General features: G+C 35.3%; 3 protein-coding genes across 4 annotated transcripts; 2 read left to right on the forward strand and 1 right to left on the reverse strand.

Moving 5' to 3' along the window:
• The first annotated feature begins 10 nt into the window (after positions 1 to 10).
• LOC133673136 (uncharacterized) lies at positions 11 to 3,845 on the forward strand. Its single transcript, XM_062093800.1, has 9 exons — positions 11 to 318; positions 448 to 563; positions 1,001 to 1,054; positions 1,157 to 1,181; positions 1,415 to 1,537; positions 1,995 to 2,161; positions 2,313 to 2,382; positions 3,017 to 3,115; positions 3,523 to 3,845. Exons 1-9 carry the CDS (start codon positions 115 to 117, stop codon positions 3,604 to 3,606), a joined length of 942 nt encoding a protein of 313 aa, XP_061949784.1. The 5' UTR covers positions 11 to 114; the 3' UTR covers positions 3,607 to 3,845.
• A 4,335-nt stretch (positions 3,846 to 8,180) lies between these two features.
• Positions 8,181 to 10,547, forward strand: LOC133689061 (uncharacterized). The gene is made up of 4 exons (XM_062108779.1): positions 8,181 to 8,528; positions 8,609 to 8,664; positions 8,826 to 9,028; positions 9,111 to 10,547. The coding sequence occupies exons 1-4, from the start codon at positions 8,397 to 8,399 to the stop codon at positions 10,382 to 10,384; spliced, it is 1,665 nt and encodes a 554-aa protein (XP_061964763.1). The 5' UTR covers positions 8,181 to 8,396; the 3' UTR covers positions 10,385 to 10,547.
• A 125-nt stretch (positions 10,548 to 10,672) lies between these two features.
• On the reverse strand, positions 10,673 to 13,852 carry LOC133689069 (1,4-dihydroxy-2-naphthoyl-CoA synthase, peroxisomal). 2 transcript variants are annotated; one of them, XM_062108792.1, is made up of 9 exons: positions 13,387 to 13,848; positions 13,178 to 13,300; positions 12,714 to 12,815; positions 12,336 to 12,374; positions 12,005 to 12,103; positions 11,704 to 11,751; positions 11,381 to 11,476; positions 11,088 to 11,210; positions 10,673 to 10,986 (listed from the first exon to the last, which is right to left on the reverse strand). In XM_062108792.1, the coding sequence occupies exons 1-9, from the start codon at positions 13,669 to 13,671 to the stop codon at positions 10,870 to 10,872; spliced, it is 1,032 nt and encodes a 343-aa protein (XP_061964776.1). In that variant the 5' UTR covers positions 13,672 to 13,848; the 3' UTR covers positions 10,673 to 10,869. The 2 variants fall into 2 exon arrangements, with proteins under 2 accessions (XP_061964776.1, XP_061964784.1); XM_062108800.1 differs by lacking the exon at positions 12,714 to 12,815 and having other exon boundaries at positions 13,387 to 13,852.
• Between the last annotated feature and the right edge of the window lie 2,569 nt (positions 13,853 to 16,421).

Genomic DNA, 16,421 nt, shown 5'->3' on the forward strand with positions numbered 1-16,421 from the left:
GACCTGTCTTTTGATCAATATGTTTTTTTTCAATAAATAAAAGGCCCTTTGTTTGTTTCTTTCCTTTCCCAGAAACAAACTTCCAGAGACCACCGCTTCACTAACCTCAAAAAAATGGCGGAAACAAGACTATACGGTTACAAACTGACTCCATCACTCTCATCTCTACCCTCTTTAACAACTCTACGACGACATGTCGCTCCATTTCCAAGCCTTGTTTCCTTTAACACCCCAAAACCCCCTCGCCTCCGTGTCTTATCCATGGCTATTAAAAGAAGCCCAAAACGACTCAAGTACTCTGCTCCTCGTTTTACCAAGGTCAATATCAACTTATCCCTTCCTTACGCTTTCTGGGATTTCTTGTTTTTTAATTTTAAATAATGGGTTTTTGAGGTAATGCTAAATTGTTTTTACAAAAATGTTATGTTGTGAGGATGGCGATGTTAGGAGGACGGACTGCTTTATGTGGAAGCTGACGAGTTAGGATCTGACACGTGGAAGTTGGAACCTGTGATTGAGCTTTTGAAACAAGGAGCAGTTGGTGTTATTCCTACTGATACTGTGTATGTATGCTGTTTGCTTGACTGTTAAATATACAAGCATCAATGGAAGTTTTGTGGTTTCTTGGTGGGCTTTTTATCTTGAATAATCTCTTCTCTCTTTTTTTTTTTGGCTACGTGGGTGTAGTAAACTGTATGGAGTTACTTGTGCGCTTTTTTTCCCCAGACTTGTTGAACTGAATTTATTTGGATATGATTACATAGTTTGATTGGTATAAATTTGAATTTTAAAAGTTATTTCCATTGAATTGGGAAGTTTGAGATGTACAATATTGGTTCCTTTGCGGTCCCTGCATTTTTCATTACAATAATTGTAGATTCAAAGTTGAGTGATTTAATTGTCACTGATTGTGAATTTTGTCTGTGTGAATGTTTTGCATGTGATCATTTCGTAATTTGGATCCTTCTCGATTAACTTTCTTTATTGTTGTTGTTGTTAGGTATGCGATTGTTTGTGATTTGAAAAGCAACTCAGCAATTGAACGTCTTCGTAGGTAGATCATGTTGTACTTAACTTAAAAGCTTTATGCTTGAATCTTTTGTTTCTCAATCTGAACTCTTAAGGTGATATTGGTTTTGTATGTTTTGCATTGCAGAATTAAAAACATAGAACCTTCCAAGGCAAGAAACATGGCTTCTCTTCACTCACCACTATAGTCGGCTTTGATAGAAGCTCTGGATTTGGAATGACACTGGATTGAACATTAACTGATACATGTTTATTTTCTTCCTTCTGTATTCTCCTGTGCTGATCAAATTCATATCACCCAACCGCACTGATTTTATTTTCTGTATTATGTTTTAAAGTGCATCCTATTGTTCTTGCTTTCTGACTTGTCTTTTCATTCACGCAGCCCCTTAGCATCTTGTGCCACTCTCTGAGAGACATAGATACATATACAACTGGATTCCCACGTGGTGATGGTCAAGGTCATGCAGATATATTTCGAGCCGTTAAGCATTGCTTACCAGGGCCAGTAAGGATGTTATGTGATGTATTTTACTGCTAGTAGGAAGTAACCTAGGTACTCATAAGAGTCATCCTTGAGTTAATTATTAGCCTCGAATCATTACATGCAGAAAGCATAACCAGAATCACGACCAGTCATTCAGTTGCTTTTCTCTCATATTAGAATCATTGGACAACTTTCTATGTGACTATCTTGTATTTCTTTCCTTGGTGAATGGAGACACAACAATATATTTTCAGAGGAAATTAATTCTAATCTCATGATTTTAGTTCTCCAACTTGTGTGATATCTCTGTTCCAAAGTGCTGCCTTTTTTTTATGGCTTAGCATTCTTTCTAGAAGTCTCGGCTTGGCATTGTATGCAATGCTAGTGAACTTTTCATGTGTTGGATTTTTTGGGTAATATAGTTTCCTCACTCTTCTTAAGTGGATACTTCATTGAAGATGGTGCTTCTATGTGACAGTATACTTTCATCCTAACTGCAAGCAAAGAACTACCAAAACAGTGCGTGCGGTATGGGACTACAACTGCCAAATATGCTTCAAGGAAAAATGTGGGTATCCGAATGCCTGATGATGCTATTTGTCAAGCAATCCTAGAGAAGATGGATGCACCACTTATATCCACAAGGTTGTTTTTGTTTTGTTTTGTGCTAGCTGTAAAAAACAGGGGTGTGTTTTTGTGTGCATTTTTGTAGACGTTTTCTGTTTAATGTGGGTGCCAATAAAGAAATGGGTTTGACTGCAGTGACTTTGGACTGAATATCTGTTCATTGTGCCAGTGTCAGGTCGCCAAAGGAAAACGAGTGGATGATTGATCCAGTTGTAATAGCTGATATATATGGACCAGAGGTATGTTTTGTTTTGCATCAACAAGGCTTGCTCGATTTTGTTCTCCAAGACTAAAGAACTATATAGGTCTGGTGTAAGCTGGATACAGTGTTAATTTCTATTGCTTAAATATTCCAGTGAGTGATGCTGTTAATAGGAATTGAAGTATTGGGTAAAACAATACTGCAAATAATGATGGTGTGGCACCAGCTTATTATTTTACCCATCAAATCATATTTTGCTTGATGTAAATATTGGAACCAGAGATAAAAATTTAATTAAATGACTGAAATTGGTGCTCAGTTTTAACTAATGCATTCCCTTTTCTTCATATGGCCCCAGTTTTTACTTTAATAACATGTTGATGTAAATAACACAGAACACATCCACCTAACCATCATACAGTAGAATCCAACTTCCTTTTTTTCTTAACAAAAAATCATTCAAGGTTTTGTCCATCAGAATTTTACTTGTGCATGCTGTTTTTCTTTGAGCAAATGCGAAGTTTCTTTTACATTTCGTACTTTTGCTTCTGTATCACAAGAAGATTGAGCAATGTTTACATTTGAATTTTCATTTTTTACAATGGGGCAGGGGTCCTTATGCTATAGGGAAATTTTCAAACTGTTCTAACTCTGTGATTCAATTTCTGTAGGGTCTTGATTTTGTTGTTAATGGAGGTATCAGAGTGGCTGATCCATCTACTGTAGTTGACATGACAGGAAGTTCTCCAAAAATTATACGGCAAGGAAAGGTAATCACACATGTAAAGGGTGGTTTTTTTTTCCCTCTCTCCATATTTTCGAGTCAGTCTTCATGGTATATCTTATGATATTGGAAAGCTTTTGTTTATTAAAAAAATACACTACTTGGTGGGAAAATGCCATTTTTAGTGTTATTTCCTTTTCTATGACTGGTAACTGAAAAACTTCCAGATGCTAATCAAAGAAAGCATGGATTCTTTTTTGGGACTGCCTCTTCTCTTCTTTTTTTGTTCTAAAAAAAATATTTTCCCAAACTTTCTGGCCACTTTTTTTTATGCGTGCCACTGGAGAGTTTTTGATGCTCCATTTTCTGAAGTAATTATGCTCAAAATATACAAGGAATGCTATACTTGCTGCTTTTGTTGCAATATTTGATTTCATGGGTTATCATGTTCAGGGGCCTAAATTACACTGGATGGTAGCTGAAGATGACGATGAATCTGCCTTTCATGTTGAAGATCTCATACCTTCTGCTACTTAAGGCAGCCCTGTAAAAAATCATATCCCAAAACTCTTCAAAGTTGGATTGTTGCTTTTGCCTTCTCTGAAGTTTCAGTTTATTGTTGGATATTTAGCACCTTCCACTGACAAATTAGCACAAAACATCTGTGCTATGTAAATATATAGCAAGTGCAACGATACGGCATATGTACAGAAGAGAACCTTGTATCATAGCCATGCTTTTGTGCATGTCACCAATAAAGTTTTTGAACTTCTGAATTGTATGTTTGTTAGAAACATAGCCACATTTGATAAACAATTCAATTTTGTCACTCTGAAAGTCAGTATTAAATGGACATTTATCACTCAACATTAAAGGAGGCGCGGAACATTAATAGGTGGAGGACCACATGATTCATCTATCATAAATTTTGTTTTGATAACGCGGGACTGCCAGTTTCTGTATACTCTGCTTGTCTTCCACGGCATCATTGCACCAGCCTAGGGTTTTGCGTCCTTTTGCATTAAGGGTAAATCCATTTTTCTCTTCATTGTGTCTTGCAGAAATTGCAAATTTTAAGTATCAAGCAGGTAATTTTAAGTATCAAGCAGGTCAAAGATATGTACCATGGAGAACGTAGAAATTGAAATACGTTTGAAAGTAGAAATTGAAATTACTCAATCAGTTAGCCAATATTTTTCCATGCACTGTAAAGTTTTGACCAGCTTTGACAATTCATGACAAAAACTTTCCCCGTATAGGAAAACGGAAGGACAATAAAAAACAGAAAATAGTACAAGAAGAGATGAAGAAAAAGATTGTCAGGATTGGTCCAGGTTGATGTCAATTAATGAGGAAATGTGAGCATCTTTAAGTAAGAAGTAATGAAACTGACAACAATTGTTGGTGGTAGTTGTCCTCAACTCTTTCTAGCTTCTCAGCATAAATTTATAATGGACGTTGGATGCAAGCTGTCCCTTTATCCAAACTCTCAACTGCTATTATCTATCTGCAGCAAACAAAGCTTGTCTCCCTTCTCCTCATTCCTTTCTTGATTCATGCTTAAATGTGAAGTGAAGTACATGGCAACTTCTGCAATTGGTTTACTCCAACTTCTCAAACTAGTTATGTGTATTGCAGTTATGATTTTGTGTGCATTAGACTCAACTAAGTCAATAGTTATCGTTAACTTTCATCAAGCTCCTCCTGAACAATCAAGGATCTCTACTGCTGTTTTCCAGTATTCAACAGAGTTTCCAGATGGTAGCAACGCTTGCAAGAATAACAGTTGCCACATGTCCTGTGAGGTAACATTCCTGTTGAAACATCTTTCTTTCTTTCTCCTTAATTTGAACCGGTAAAACTCCTGTAAATAGTAATGCTGCAAGTTAGCTTTTGCTCTTCTTGAGATTATTTAATGTTTTCAGGACTTTTTTCTTTCTTGATACATTCATATATTGATCTGCAGAAGGTCCCCAAGTAAATAAATTTCCCCTTTGGAAAGTATATTGCTTGTAAAATATGATTAGTAGCACTTATTTTTTCCGAGGCAGCTTGAATTTGTTTGAATCATTACAAAATTTGACTTGAACACAGCTCGATGGCCGAACTTTGAGATCATGTCCTGCTGATATAATAGTATTCAAGAACTTAACTGTAAACCACAAACACAGTTTTCTTCTCAGTGTCACAACTCGTAATGGAGAGCGAAACTCATCATCTTATTCTTGGTTCATAGGTAAGTAACTCTGTCCCTTCTCTGTGCTTTCAGATGGCTAGTGCTTAGACAATGTCTGGTCTTGGAAGAATACTCACTCAAGTGTTTTTCTTCCAAGACTTTTATCTGCTGGGACTTTACTAGTCTGTTTCATGATTGCATTGTCCAGACACAATTCCACCAACCGCAACAATATTTAGTGAACAGAATTACACAAATGCTGGAAATATAACCATTGATGTAACATTCAGTGAAGCTTGCACCGGGTTGGGTGGATTCAAGTGTGCGAACTCATCAAATTGCGATGTAAGTGCATTTCCAGGTCCAAACTACTCTTTAGTTCCCCTGCAGAAAACATGCATTTGTGTGTGTGATATTAATTGTTAGAGGGAACTTAGATTGTTATCAAAGGGTCTCCTAATGTGAACTCAGGTAACATTTCACTTCTGCAGGTCATTTTGAATGGTCCAGCATATCTTCATGCTTCTTCTCTACACATCATCAAACCTAATATAAAATACAGACTTGACTTGAGTCTCTCCTTGAAAAGTTTACGTGGCCGCATCTTAGTCAGAATGGCAGATAATTTTTGTACAGATAAGGCTGGAAACTCTTTCACAAGGACAAACAGTTCCTCTTTAATCATTCACTTTGGTGAGTTATCGTTCATCATTTGTAACTTGCCGGAGATAAATGAATAGATTTGCGTATGGATCCTTCTGTTATTTATACTTCAATTTCTGTCTTAGATAGAAGACCGGTGCTGGTAGATTTGTGGATGCCAGTTCCATCCTATGTAATGGAGATCAATGGGGTCCCAAGAACTGTTCTGGCAACTAACAAAATTGGGGACATGAAAATTTGTTTGGACTTCAGCATTCCCATTGGAAATTCAACAGCAGAAGTCCTAAATTCCTTGCACGTAAACTCAGATAATGTTTTACCTGTTCTTATTGGAAATCATTGGAATCGCAAGTTCTTTTTTGAAGTAAGCAGACTTAAAAGACACGAGCATCTTTTTTTCAAAAGAAATCAATACTATAAATAATAATATTAAGTTCATAATCACTTCCTGTGAAAATTTCAATAATACTCGAAAATCTAATTTGTATTTTCAAAACTCTAATTTTCATATTTGTAGCTCAGGAATGCATCGAAAGCTGAAACCATTACGGTTGAACTAGATTCTGGATTAGTTGGCAGAACAGGCACTCCTGTTTCACAAGCGGCCTCGCTGACAATTCTCTTTGGTACTGGAGTTGTCATTGTTTGTGCTTTCCAAACTAGTTTCTTTCATTTCTGTTTCATAGATTTACTAATTCATGCAGTTTCTTTTAAGATTCAACAAAGCCTGAGGTGAGACTGAGCACCAGCTCACCAAATGTTACAGAGGCATCTGACATGAAGGTGATAGTAGGGTTTACGAAGCCGGTGTTTGGCTTTGAGGCCTCCATGGTACAAGTGGAAGGAGGAAAAGTTACAAGGCAGGTGCATAGTTTGCTCTGAAAGCTATTACTGTTATAGTTCATCGTAATGTTGTTAAAAAAACTTATGATTTTACGAGTGAATATGTATTTAACGTGTCAAATCGAATTAAAACTAAAAAATTAGTAAAATTAGTCAAGCTTGTTTAAACTCGGTAAAATCGGACCAATTTTACGAGTTTGAAAAAAATATAAAATTGTGCATTCTAGTAATCTGTACCTTAATATTTTTATTATTTTAAATTTATATCTTACAAAACTTGTGCAATTTGATAATCAAGGGCTTGATTTTGACTATAATTATTATAATTTTTTTAATGATACAAGTTATTTGTGGATTTTATTTTCGTAAAATTAAAATACATATTCATTCTTCATAATTTTTTATGTAAACTATTAACATATCAATTGATATATTACTATGTTTTAGCTGGCAAATATATAGAATAAAAGTTGTAAATTGGCATGCTTGACCCTTGGAGTAATTAATGTTAAATGGTCTATCAAAATTTAAAAGGACTCGTTTATTATAAATGATTAAATAGGTGGGTTGATTTGTACAAGAAGTAGAGGAATCAATGTGAATAAAATAAAAATGTTTGGACTTTTTTATTGTTTATTTTATTTTTATTTTAATTGTGTTATATTGTTAATTATTATTTGATTAAAATTGTTAATATATAATTAGTTAAAATATTTTACTTCCAATCTTATGATTCGAGTTTATATTATGTATTCCGTGTAGTTTTTTTGACAGAATTTTTTTTTTTTGACAGACTTTCAAGAACTGCAAACAGTTTGAAATAGCAGTTTAAATACTACCTGACTCTTATGTTTCTTTATCTAGGTTTAAGGAACTTTCAAGAGCTCTATACTCGCTGACTGTCCTTGCTGTTACTCAGAATGTGGTCTCCATCACAATTCCTGCCGGGAAAGTACATGATATTTCAGGAAATCAAAATTTAGCTTCTAACCTCCTTGAAGTGAAACACTGTAAGAACAATGTACTGTTTCACTATTCCAGAGCTCAACTACTGATTTTGCATCTGAATTTAAAAATCTAAACCTTACAATAGATTCAACCCCGGCAATATCAATGGCATTATACTCTTTTGTGACTTCTGGAGTAATAGCAACATCGCTGACAGCTGCTGCACTTTCACTGTCCACTGCAAATCTTGGAGCTATACGCTCTCTTGCAGCCGGAGATACTGACAATTTTGCTTCTAAACCATCTATGAATCTGCATGTGAGTGTTCAAACACTGGAAGGGCCAAAGCTGCATACAAGTTCTTCCAATAACTTTGTACTAGACATCATATGTCATTACTGAAGAACCGTTGTGTTTTGTGATTTTATTTGATAATTATGTACTTCCTCTATTGTAGGGATTTTTTGGACACCTTCAAGTATTTGTTCTCTCTGATTGGCTCTCTGCCAGTCATCCAATTGAGTACTCAGAGACAACAAAAGGTCTGAGGTGGCTCATACCTCGTCAAAAGCTTCCATGGAAAGATGGTGGCAATTCTATATGGCCCAACCATGTTTATTTGGCTAAAGAAAATCTCAGAATCTTATCACTTGAATATCACAATTGGTTTAATACAAATTTAAATAGTTCTTCTAATATGGAAGATCAACTCCCATTTCAGACTGAAATCAACCTCAACTTTGGTTGGCGTCATGGATATAGTACAAGCATGAAAAGCACTCCATATGGTCTACCCCTCAATTCCAGAGAATATTTCACTTATTTCTTGGTTGGTATTTACCATCCTGCATAGTTGTATATTGTGATTTCATGAGAATTTTACATCAGTTGTATTCATCTGTCTTGCAGAGAGGGGAACCATCATCTGCTACCAATCTCATCAAGGAAACTGAGAACTGCAAAGGGTAGCCCAACACTTAACTTCTAAATTAGGATCTGCTTATTCAAACAAAATCACTTCCACTAACACAGAAGATTAAGTCTTAGTACCTGCAAGTTATAAAACTGCAGCTGCTTTTAACACATATTCATGGTTAAAACATGGATGACATTGTTTCTTCAATAGGTGGCAAGACTTGGAGAAGAACTTGTTCTGGCTTGGTGTGGGAGGAGGCAGTTTACTTATAATCCATGTGCTAACATTACTTTTCCTAAGATGGAGGACAGGAGCACCAGCTCATGGGATATTTTCGGTTCCCAGGTTTGAGCTGCTACTTCTAATTCTCATGTCACCTTGTATCTCTCAGTCCTCAGCATTTGTTATGAAAGGTGAGCACTGACCGATATTCTTTCTGATTTAGTTTAAGGCCTGTCAAAGATTTTCTTGAAATGAAGACTGCTTCATTTTCAGGGGGCTCGCCTAGAGGAATCATCATCGGGGCTTTGTTGCTAGTAGTCCCAGGAGCACTTATTTTATTCACCATCCTTTTTCTCATAATTGCTATCTTCTCTGGGAGTTTTGCTCAGTACAAGGAAATCAGGGATATTGCTGTAGGGGATCCATGGTATAAAAAGTTGTGGTCTGTCTTTGTTGGTAAGCAAGTAATTGGTAAATGGTTTTATAAGGAGGGGTTGCCCACATCTCTCCTTCCACGCTTTGGAATTCTCTTTGAAAATCTAAGGGGTCCTCCATTATTTGTCATAGTTGATCATTGTGACCCAAACACCTTGCCTACGTGGATTGAAAGTGGTCAAAGTGGAATTGGAAGAATGAGAGCTGTGAGCTCAGATGACAGCAATGAAGAAACTAAAATGCCTTGGTCCAGGCGACTCGTGGGGTGTGCTAGATCTTCCTATGTTATTCTGGATCTTGTGAGAAGAATCGGTTTGGGAATACTATCCGGAGCATACAGATCACCAGAATCAAGTCAAAGCCTTTTAGCGTTGGCAATCACATTGATACAATTCATTTATCTGCTTACACTCAAACCATACATCAGAAGGAGAGTCCATTTGGTGGAAAGTATCTCTCTCTTATGCGAGGCAGGCATCTTCGGTTTTTCTATTGCTACAGAAAGATCAAATCATATGGAAGAAAGCATACTCGGATACACAATGTTGGCTCTCCTCTTCCTAACCTTCATTGTTCATATTGTAAATGAATGGTATGCATTGGTAAAATGCCTTCTAAGACTTTCTCAGCCTCGGAGGAATTCTTTCAAATTCGGATTGAAGCTTGCCGCTAAAGGTCTTGTGTTGCCTTTCCTACCAAGGAAGCTCTGGTCAAAAGTTATTCCAAATTTCTCCCAACCAAAAACAGGCCTATCTGCTGTCCCTCCTCTAAGTCCAGAATCAGTAGATAGAAGAACACACCATGGTGATCCACTTAGTACTATATCTGCAACAGTGGTTCCTGTGCTCAGTCCTGGTTCGCCAAGTCTAGATGTTATTCAAGAAACAAGTTATACAACTGCAGAGACATCCCTTCATAGTGCTCAGAGCGTTGGGGAAGGAAAAGGTTCACAGGGACTAAATTTAGAGAAAAAGAGTGAACTAAAGAAACTAAGGCAGTTGGCAAGGGCTAGTTTCTCTGGGAATTCAAAAGGTCAGGAAAGCACAAGCCGCTTTAGGGCCCAATTCTTCTCTCCTAAAACCCCAGATAGTTCTCAAGCCTCCACTTCTTAGACCAGACAGTAGTAATTTACATAGAAAAGCTACTAGATATAATACGAAATCCGTCATTGCTTTTTACTGATGTAACAGTATTAACTTTGTCTGTTCTTTTTGTTTGTTTTCCTATGTAGTGAAGATTTTTATCTAAAAATGGAATTCAATACCAATACCTCATTTTGTGGGAGGATGTAGATTTTATTGCTGATCAATTAAATTCAGTACCTAGCTCCAAGTCCAAAGAAGACATTTTCTATTTCTAGGCAATCTACATAAAGAAGGTACCAAAAGAGTAGTGGGCAATTGAGAGTAATTTCTTCTGAACTCATTTGCTGAAGCGAGGGTGATGCTTTTGACAACTGATAATGTGGCTTCCAAGAGAGCTCAATATAAAATTGTTAATCTCAAGAATACATAACAAAGAAGCCACAAAGGATTTATTGAAAAAAATTATCTGGTAGATTGATAACAAATTGGGTCTTTACAGGTGAAAGTTGACATTAAGGCCGTCGTGGAAATTTTGAGAAATCTGGGGGTCTACGTTCCATAAATGCCGACTTCCCCTCGCTGCCTTCCTCAGTACCATAGTATATGAGTGTGGTATTCCCAGCAAGTTCCTGCATGATACAAGTACACATGAAAGAGTAAGAAACAAGATAAGGTCATTTAGTTAAAGTAGCTTGAAGAATACAAATACAAGTAGATGGTGTACGGGTACCTGGAGTCCAGCATGACCATCATCAACAGCATTAAGAGCTGACTTGAGGACTCGAATCGCAGTTGGGCTATTCCTTAGAATCTCTCGACACCATTTGACTGTTTCTTGTTCTAAACTATCTAACTAGAAGATGTTTTTAAACGTTAGCAATATTTAGCAGCAGCAAAAATAGAATGATGGTAATGGGAGAATCATACAGTTTGGAAGGAGACAGTTTAATATTTTAATGAGTCAAAATACCAACAGATCCTACGCTATATATTGGAAAAAAATAGAGAGAATGGTGAACTCACTGGTACAACAGTGTTAACTAGGCCCATTTTCTCTGCTTCAGAAGCTGTATAGAACCTTGTCAGAAACCACATCTCACGTGCTTTTTTAGGCCCGACCTGTTAAATTTTCAGATGCAAAACAACACGGTATAAAAGATATCAAATGGACAATGATCAAGAAAATCATCTCCTTATTCTAGCATTGGTGGTTGATGAGGCAGCCTTAAAACTAAAAGAGGGAGTCTTCAGAAGAATCAAATGATATATTAAAATTTCCTACTAGAAGGTAAGAAGTGATTTGACGCCAAGTATTGAGTCAACCAAAGATATGTTCAATTGCTTACCAAACGGGACATGATGGAACTTCCATAACCTGCATCAAAGCTTCCAACCTGCAAAGAGAAACAATACAGCAGACACTAATCAGATCTAGACAGTTTGGACCAAAAAAGAAATGGAACTTGTGAGAGGTGATTTGTAAGCGTCCTATACTATTATACGATTAACCTTGCCTTATAGGATCATTGCCAATCTTGGCTCAACTCAACTGAATCATAACTGAATCCCATACTAGAGTCAATCCAGCTTACAAATCAAAACTCTAAGTCTGCAAATAACAAGAGAGACAGAAGACGACAAGACTACCTTAGGACCAGTCTGGCCAAATATAGCATTATCGGCTGCAATTGTGAGATCACAGACCATATGCAATACATGTCCTCCTCCAACAGCATAACCTGCAACCTGATAATGTAATGTGCACGGAAAATGCAATGAATAAAACACTTACACTCTCATGGATTTGGATCTTTGATATAAGAATCCTGAATCTCACAAAGTAATTAAATATAGAGCATGACACGGAGACGTAGTATTTCATGTTTTTGTTCTAATCATATCTTCCACAAACTCATGTCTTCTCATCTAGTTACCAAGTATATCCATGAGAGAACAATTGTAGTGAAGAATACCATACCATTGCTATTATTGGTTTGGGAAGGCGCCGAATTTGTACCTGCATGATGATTGAAATGAAGAATTGAAAACAGCTGTAATGTGGTAGAAGGTATGAAGCACAAAATAATGACTAGGATAATATATTGCTACATATGACTTCGGCCATTTCTGATGGAGATGAAAGTGGAACCCAAGAAAGCTACTAGATATCAGAAAGGTTAAAATTTGAATGGAAGAAATTGAACTGAAATTGAAATGGAAATTATCTTTTGAATTGTAGTTGCAGACCATGAGAATGCATGTATGTTAGGCAAGCTTCCAACAAATTTCAATTGGAAAGGTCCAATGCATGTACAGTTTACAAAATCTTCATACTAGATTACAATGTTGCTAGCACCTGCAAGTCTAATACATTCAAGCGGCCCATGTCATTAGGATCGGCATAGCCATCCTTGGTTCTTAATGCCTGATCGCCACCGCTACAAAAGGCCTTGGTTCCCTACAGCAACATTGTTTTTTCACAATCAAATCAAGCCTCCTTATAGAAACAAACATCTCGAAATCTTATAAATTTCACTCTTGAATCTCAGTATGCTAGATTCAAGGTTTATTACAAATTGAAAATTGCAATAGCAAACAACAAGCATGTTAATCGTATCCAAGGAAAATGGCATGACTTTCTTGCAAGCAGAATAAAATGCGATAGAAAAGTTGCAAGAAAACCAGTTTTGCTTCTTAACTTAGAACCAACCTACCAAAAGCTTTAAGCTGTTCTACATCCTTAACATTGCCTACAAAACCAAATTAATTACTACTATACTAATTCGTAAGGCTTGAAAAAGGCACGAAGAAGAGGAAAACCTTGCCAGTAAGAATGATAACCCCCACAGAGCTATCATCCCTAGCATCATTAAACGCAGCAATTAGTTCCTTAACCGTCTGTGGCCGGAACGCATTTCTTCTCTCTGGCCTGTTAATAACAATCTACAAACACAGTAAAACCGACATTAAAACAAACAAAAAGAGAAAGACACAAGAGCCATGATCAAAGATATCACTGCACTTCTGACCTTTGCAATGCCTTCACCAACAGCCTTTTGATAAATAATGTCAGTGAATTCCTTAGTACTGCCATCAGAAGCAGCAACATTTCTCCAAACAACTTCTTTATTAGAAACATTACCATGGACTCTATGGTAGTTATCATTCATGGAAGCAGCATTGGGTACTAGTTCAACCGAGTCACATTTTGAACTAGAAGCTGTAGGAGGAGAAGGTACCATAAGATGGTTGGCAACAGAGGCCATTCTTCTCCTTACAGAGTAAAGCTCCTTCTCTGACAATGTTTGGGCCATTATCTGCAGAACTCAACGCTTTGAGCTACTGTTATCCTCTTTCTTTAAGAACTGGGCAGGGAGAGAATGTGAAAGGAAGAAGATAGGGAATCATATCTAGTGTTGACTATTGAATGAAATTTGCGGGTAGGATAGGATAAGATTAATAAAAGTAGCGGTCAAACATCGGCCTTCATCTGTTCTACATCATCTTGTTGGTCGCCTTATTTTATTATTTTAAAGGTGCATGGGTATTATACAATACCATACAATTTTTTCCTACTGGTCAAGTTTTTGTTTTTAATTTTTTTTATTCGACAATAAATGTATTTTGAATCAATTTACATGTTAATGGAGATTAAGTTTCTCTGTAAATAACCATAAAAAAAAAGTTATGGTTTTTTTTATGTTAATTTTTTATGTGATTGTCATATCTGCTAGTGTAACACGCATTAATTAAGCTGTTTTCTCTCCTTTTTTTTAATGTTTATTTAGAATCATGATCCAAACCGAGGTTAGTTAAAATTAATTTTTTAAAAATAATTTTTTTTTATTTTTGAAATTATTTTGATGTATTGATATCAAAAATAAATTTTAAAAAATAAAAAAATATATAATTTTAATGTATTTTTAAACAAAAACACATTTTAAAAAGTAATCGTCACCATACTTTCAAAAAATATTAATATCCCTTGTAGCTTTAATAACTAGATGTGAGTAACAAAACTGACAAACCGAGAAAATTGAAAAAAAATATCTGAAAAAACCAAACCATAAAAAAAACTCAATTAAACCGATTAGAATATTTAAAAAAATATTTGGTTCGGTTCGGTTTCAGTTTCATAAGCATGAAATCGAAAAACCTCAACCGAATCGGTTTAGTTAAAAATAAACCGAATCGAAACCAATCCCATCACAAATTCCAAAAAAAAGCTCAAAAAACAATATACTTTTTGTTTTTAATATAAAATAGTCGAACCAAACCGAAATTGAACCAAACTGAAACCGGTTAGTTGGAATTGGTTTCGATTCAGTTTTAGTTTTATTTTTTGTATTTTATAAAATTTTGGTTTGATTGTTTTTATAAATAAAAACGACGCGAACTGAAAATGATCACCCCTATTAATAACTAATCATTTCATTGATGTATAAAGAATATGAATTTTCTATGGGAAAAAATTGAACAATTATAAAAATATGAGGTGGAAATCCAGCTTAAATTTTTTTTTGTTCATATGCATCTTTCTTTAGGTTTTACTAGTTACGTGGTTCGCACTCCGTCGCGGCTCAAATATTTTATTTTTCATAAAAAAATTATATATACAAATTTTTTCAACAAATTTTTATAGTTAAAAAATTTTAAAAATCAAAGAATTTATGCACACATATAATCAAATAAATTGAGAACTATGTGCGCTAATAAAAAATTATTAATGACAACTAAAAACAAAACTTGAAAAATCAAGAAATAGATATAAATTAAGATATTTAATCTCGTAAGATAGGGCATTTACCTGATCATATCTGCTTTTTTATTAAAATATTTTTTTATATAATCAAACGATAATAGGAATAGACAAACATATTAAATTGATTGAATAAATTTAATATAAAAAAAGAATAATATGTAAGGCTACACATATTAGAAATATCATCTGAAAATAATTATTTTTTTATTTTCAAAAACATAATTCATTTATAAAAAAGAAAAAGAATCATAGATGAATCAGAAAAATCTCTTCGAAAATTAAACGCGTAACCAAAAAATCACCATTATTTTAAAGATGCTCTCTAAATAAAATAAAAGAGGGAAGGGGTGTTAATATAAATATAATTAAGTTTTTTTAAAAAAATAATAATAAAATAAGCATTAATTGAAATAAAAAATAGAAAAGAAAAAAAAGAGTCAAGCGATGTTGGGCCTGACAAGCCAGGCTAGCCCACCTAGCCCATTTCACCAGGGCCCACGAGCGGACCTGCCAAGGCAAGTGGCAAGCCCATGCGACTAGGCCCTTTTTTTTATTTTGCACCTAGGGTGGACAATATATCGCCTGCTTTTTGTTTTGAAAAAAAAATAGACGACACGTCGCCTATTTTTCTAATCTATCATTGCGGTGACCGAAAAATTAGGGATTATATTCTTTTGACCCAAAAACTTGTTTTTCCACTCGTTTTTGACCCAAAACACCTATAAACACCTTAGAAATCATGATAAACTTATCTATGGCCTCAAAAAACCGAACTCAACCCAAAACCAAAAATCAACTTAAGCTCATATCTATTTTTTCACGAATTTTTAAGCTACAAAAACACCTAATATGAACTCCCCTCATCAAATGAAACAATTTCACACAAATATCTTTTATTTTGGTGGTTTAAATCGGTGTCAACGACATGTTTCTCTCTACCGCTGGAATCCAACGATCTCTCTTTCTGTCCTCTCGTAACCAGGGACAAAAATAACAAAAATAAACTTTTGCACCAAAATGGAATTCGAACAATTTTGAGGGACCGAAATTATATAATTTTTGTGATTATTTAAGTTAGAAGACTAAAGTCCATCTTTTTTTAAACTTATGGTACGCCACCCATGTTTGTTGCGGTTTTCATTTTGGTCTCCCCTCTTTCAATCACACCCTTTTATAAGAATTTGAAATCAATTGTTCTTTAAATAGGACTAAATCACCCAAAAAAATTTGAGGATCAAATTAAAAAAATACAAAATTTTGCATAATCCATCCACAATAAAATGTGAGAGAATAAACGGTAAA

The sequence above is a fragment of the Populus nigra genome, chromosome 1, assembly GCF_951802175.1.
Source record: "Populus nigra chromosome 1, ddPopNigr1.1, whole genome shotgun sequence".
Taxonomy (NCBI): Eukaryota; Viridiplantae; Streptophyta; class Magnoliopsida; order Malpighiales; family Salicaceae; genus Populus; species Populus nigra.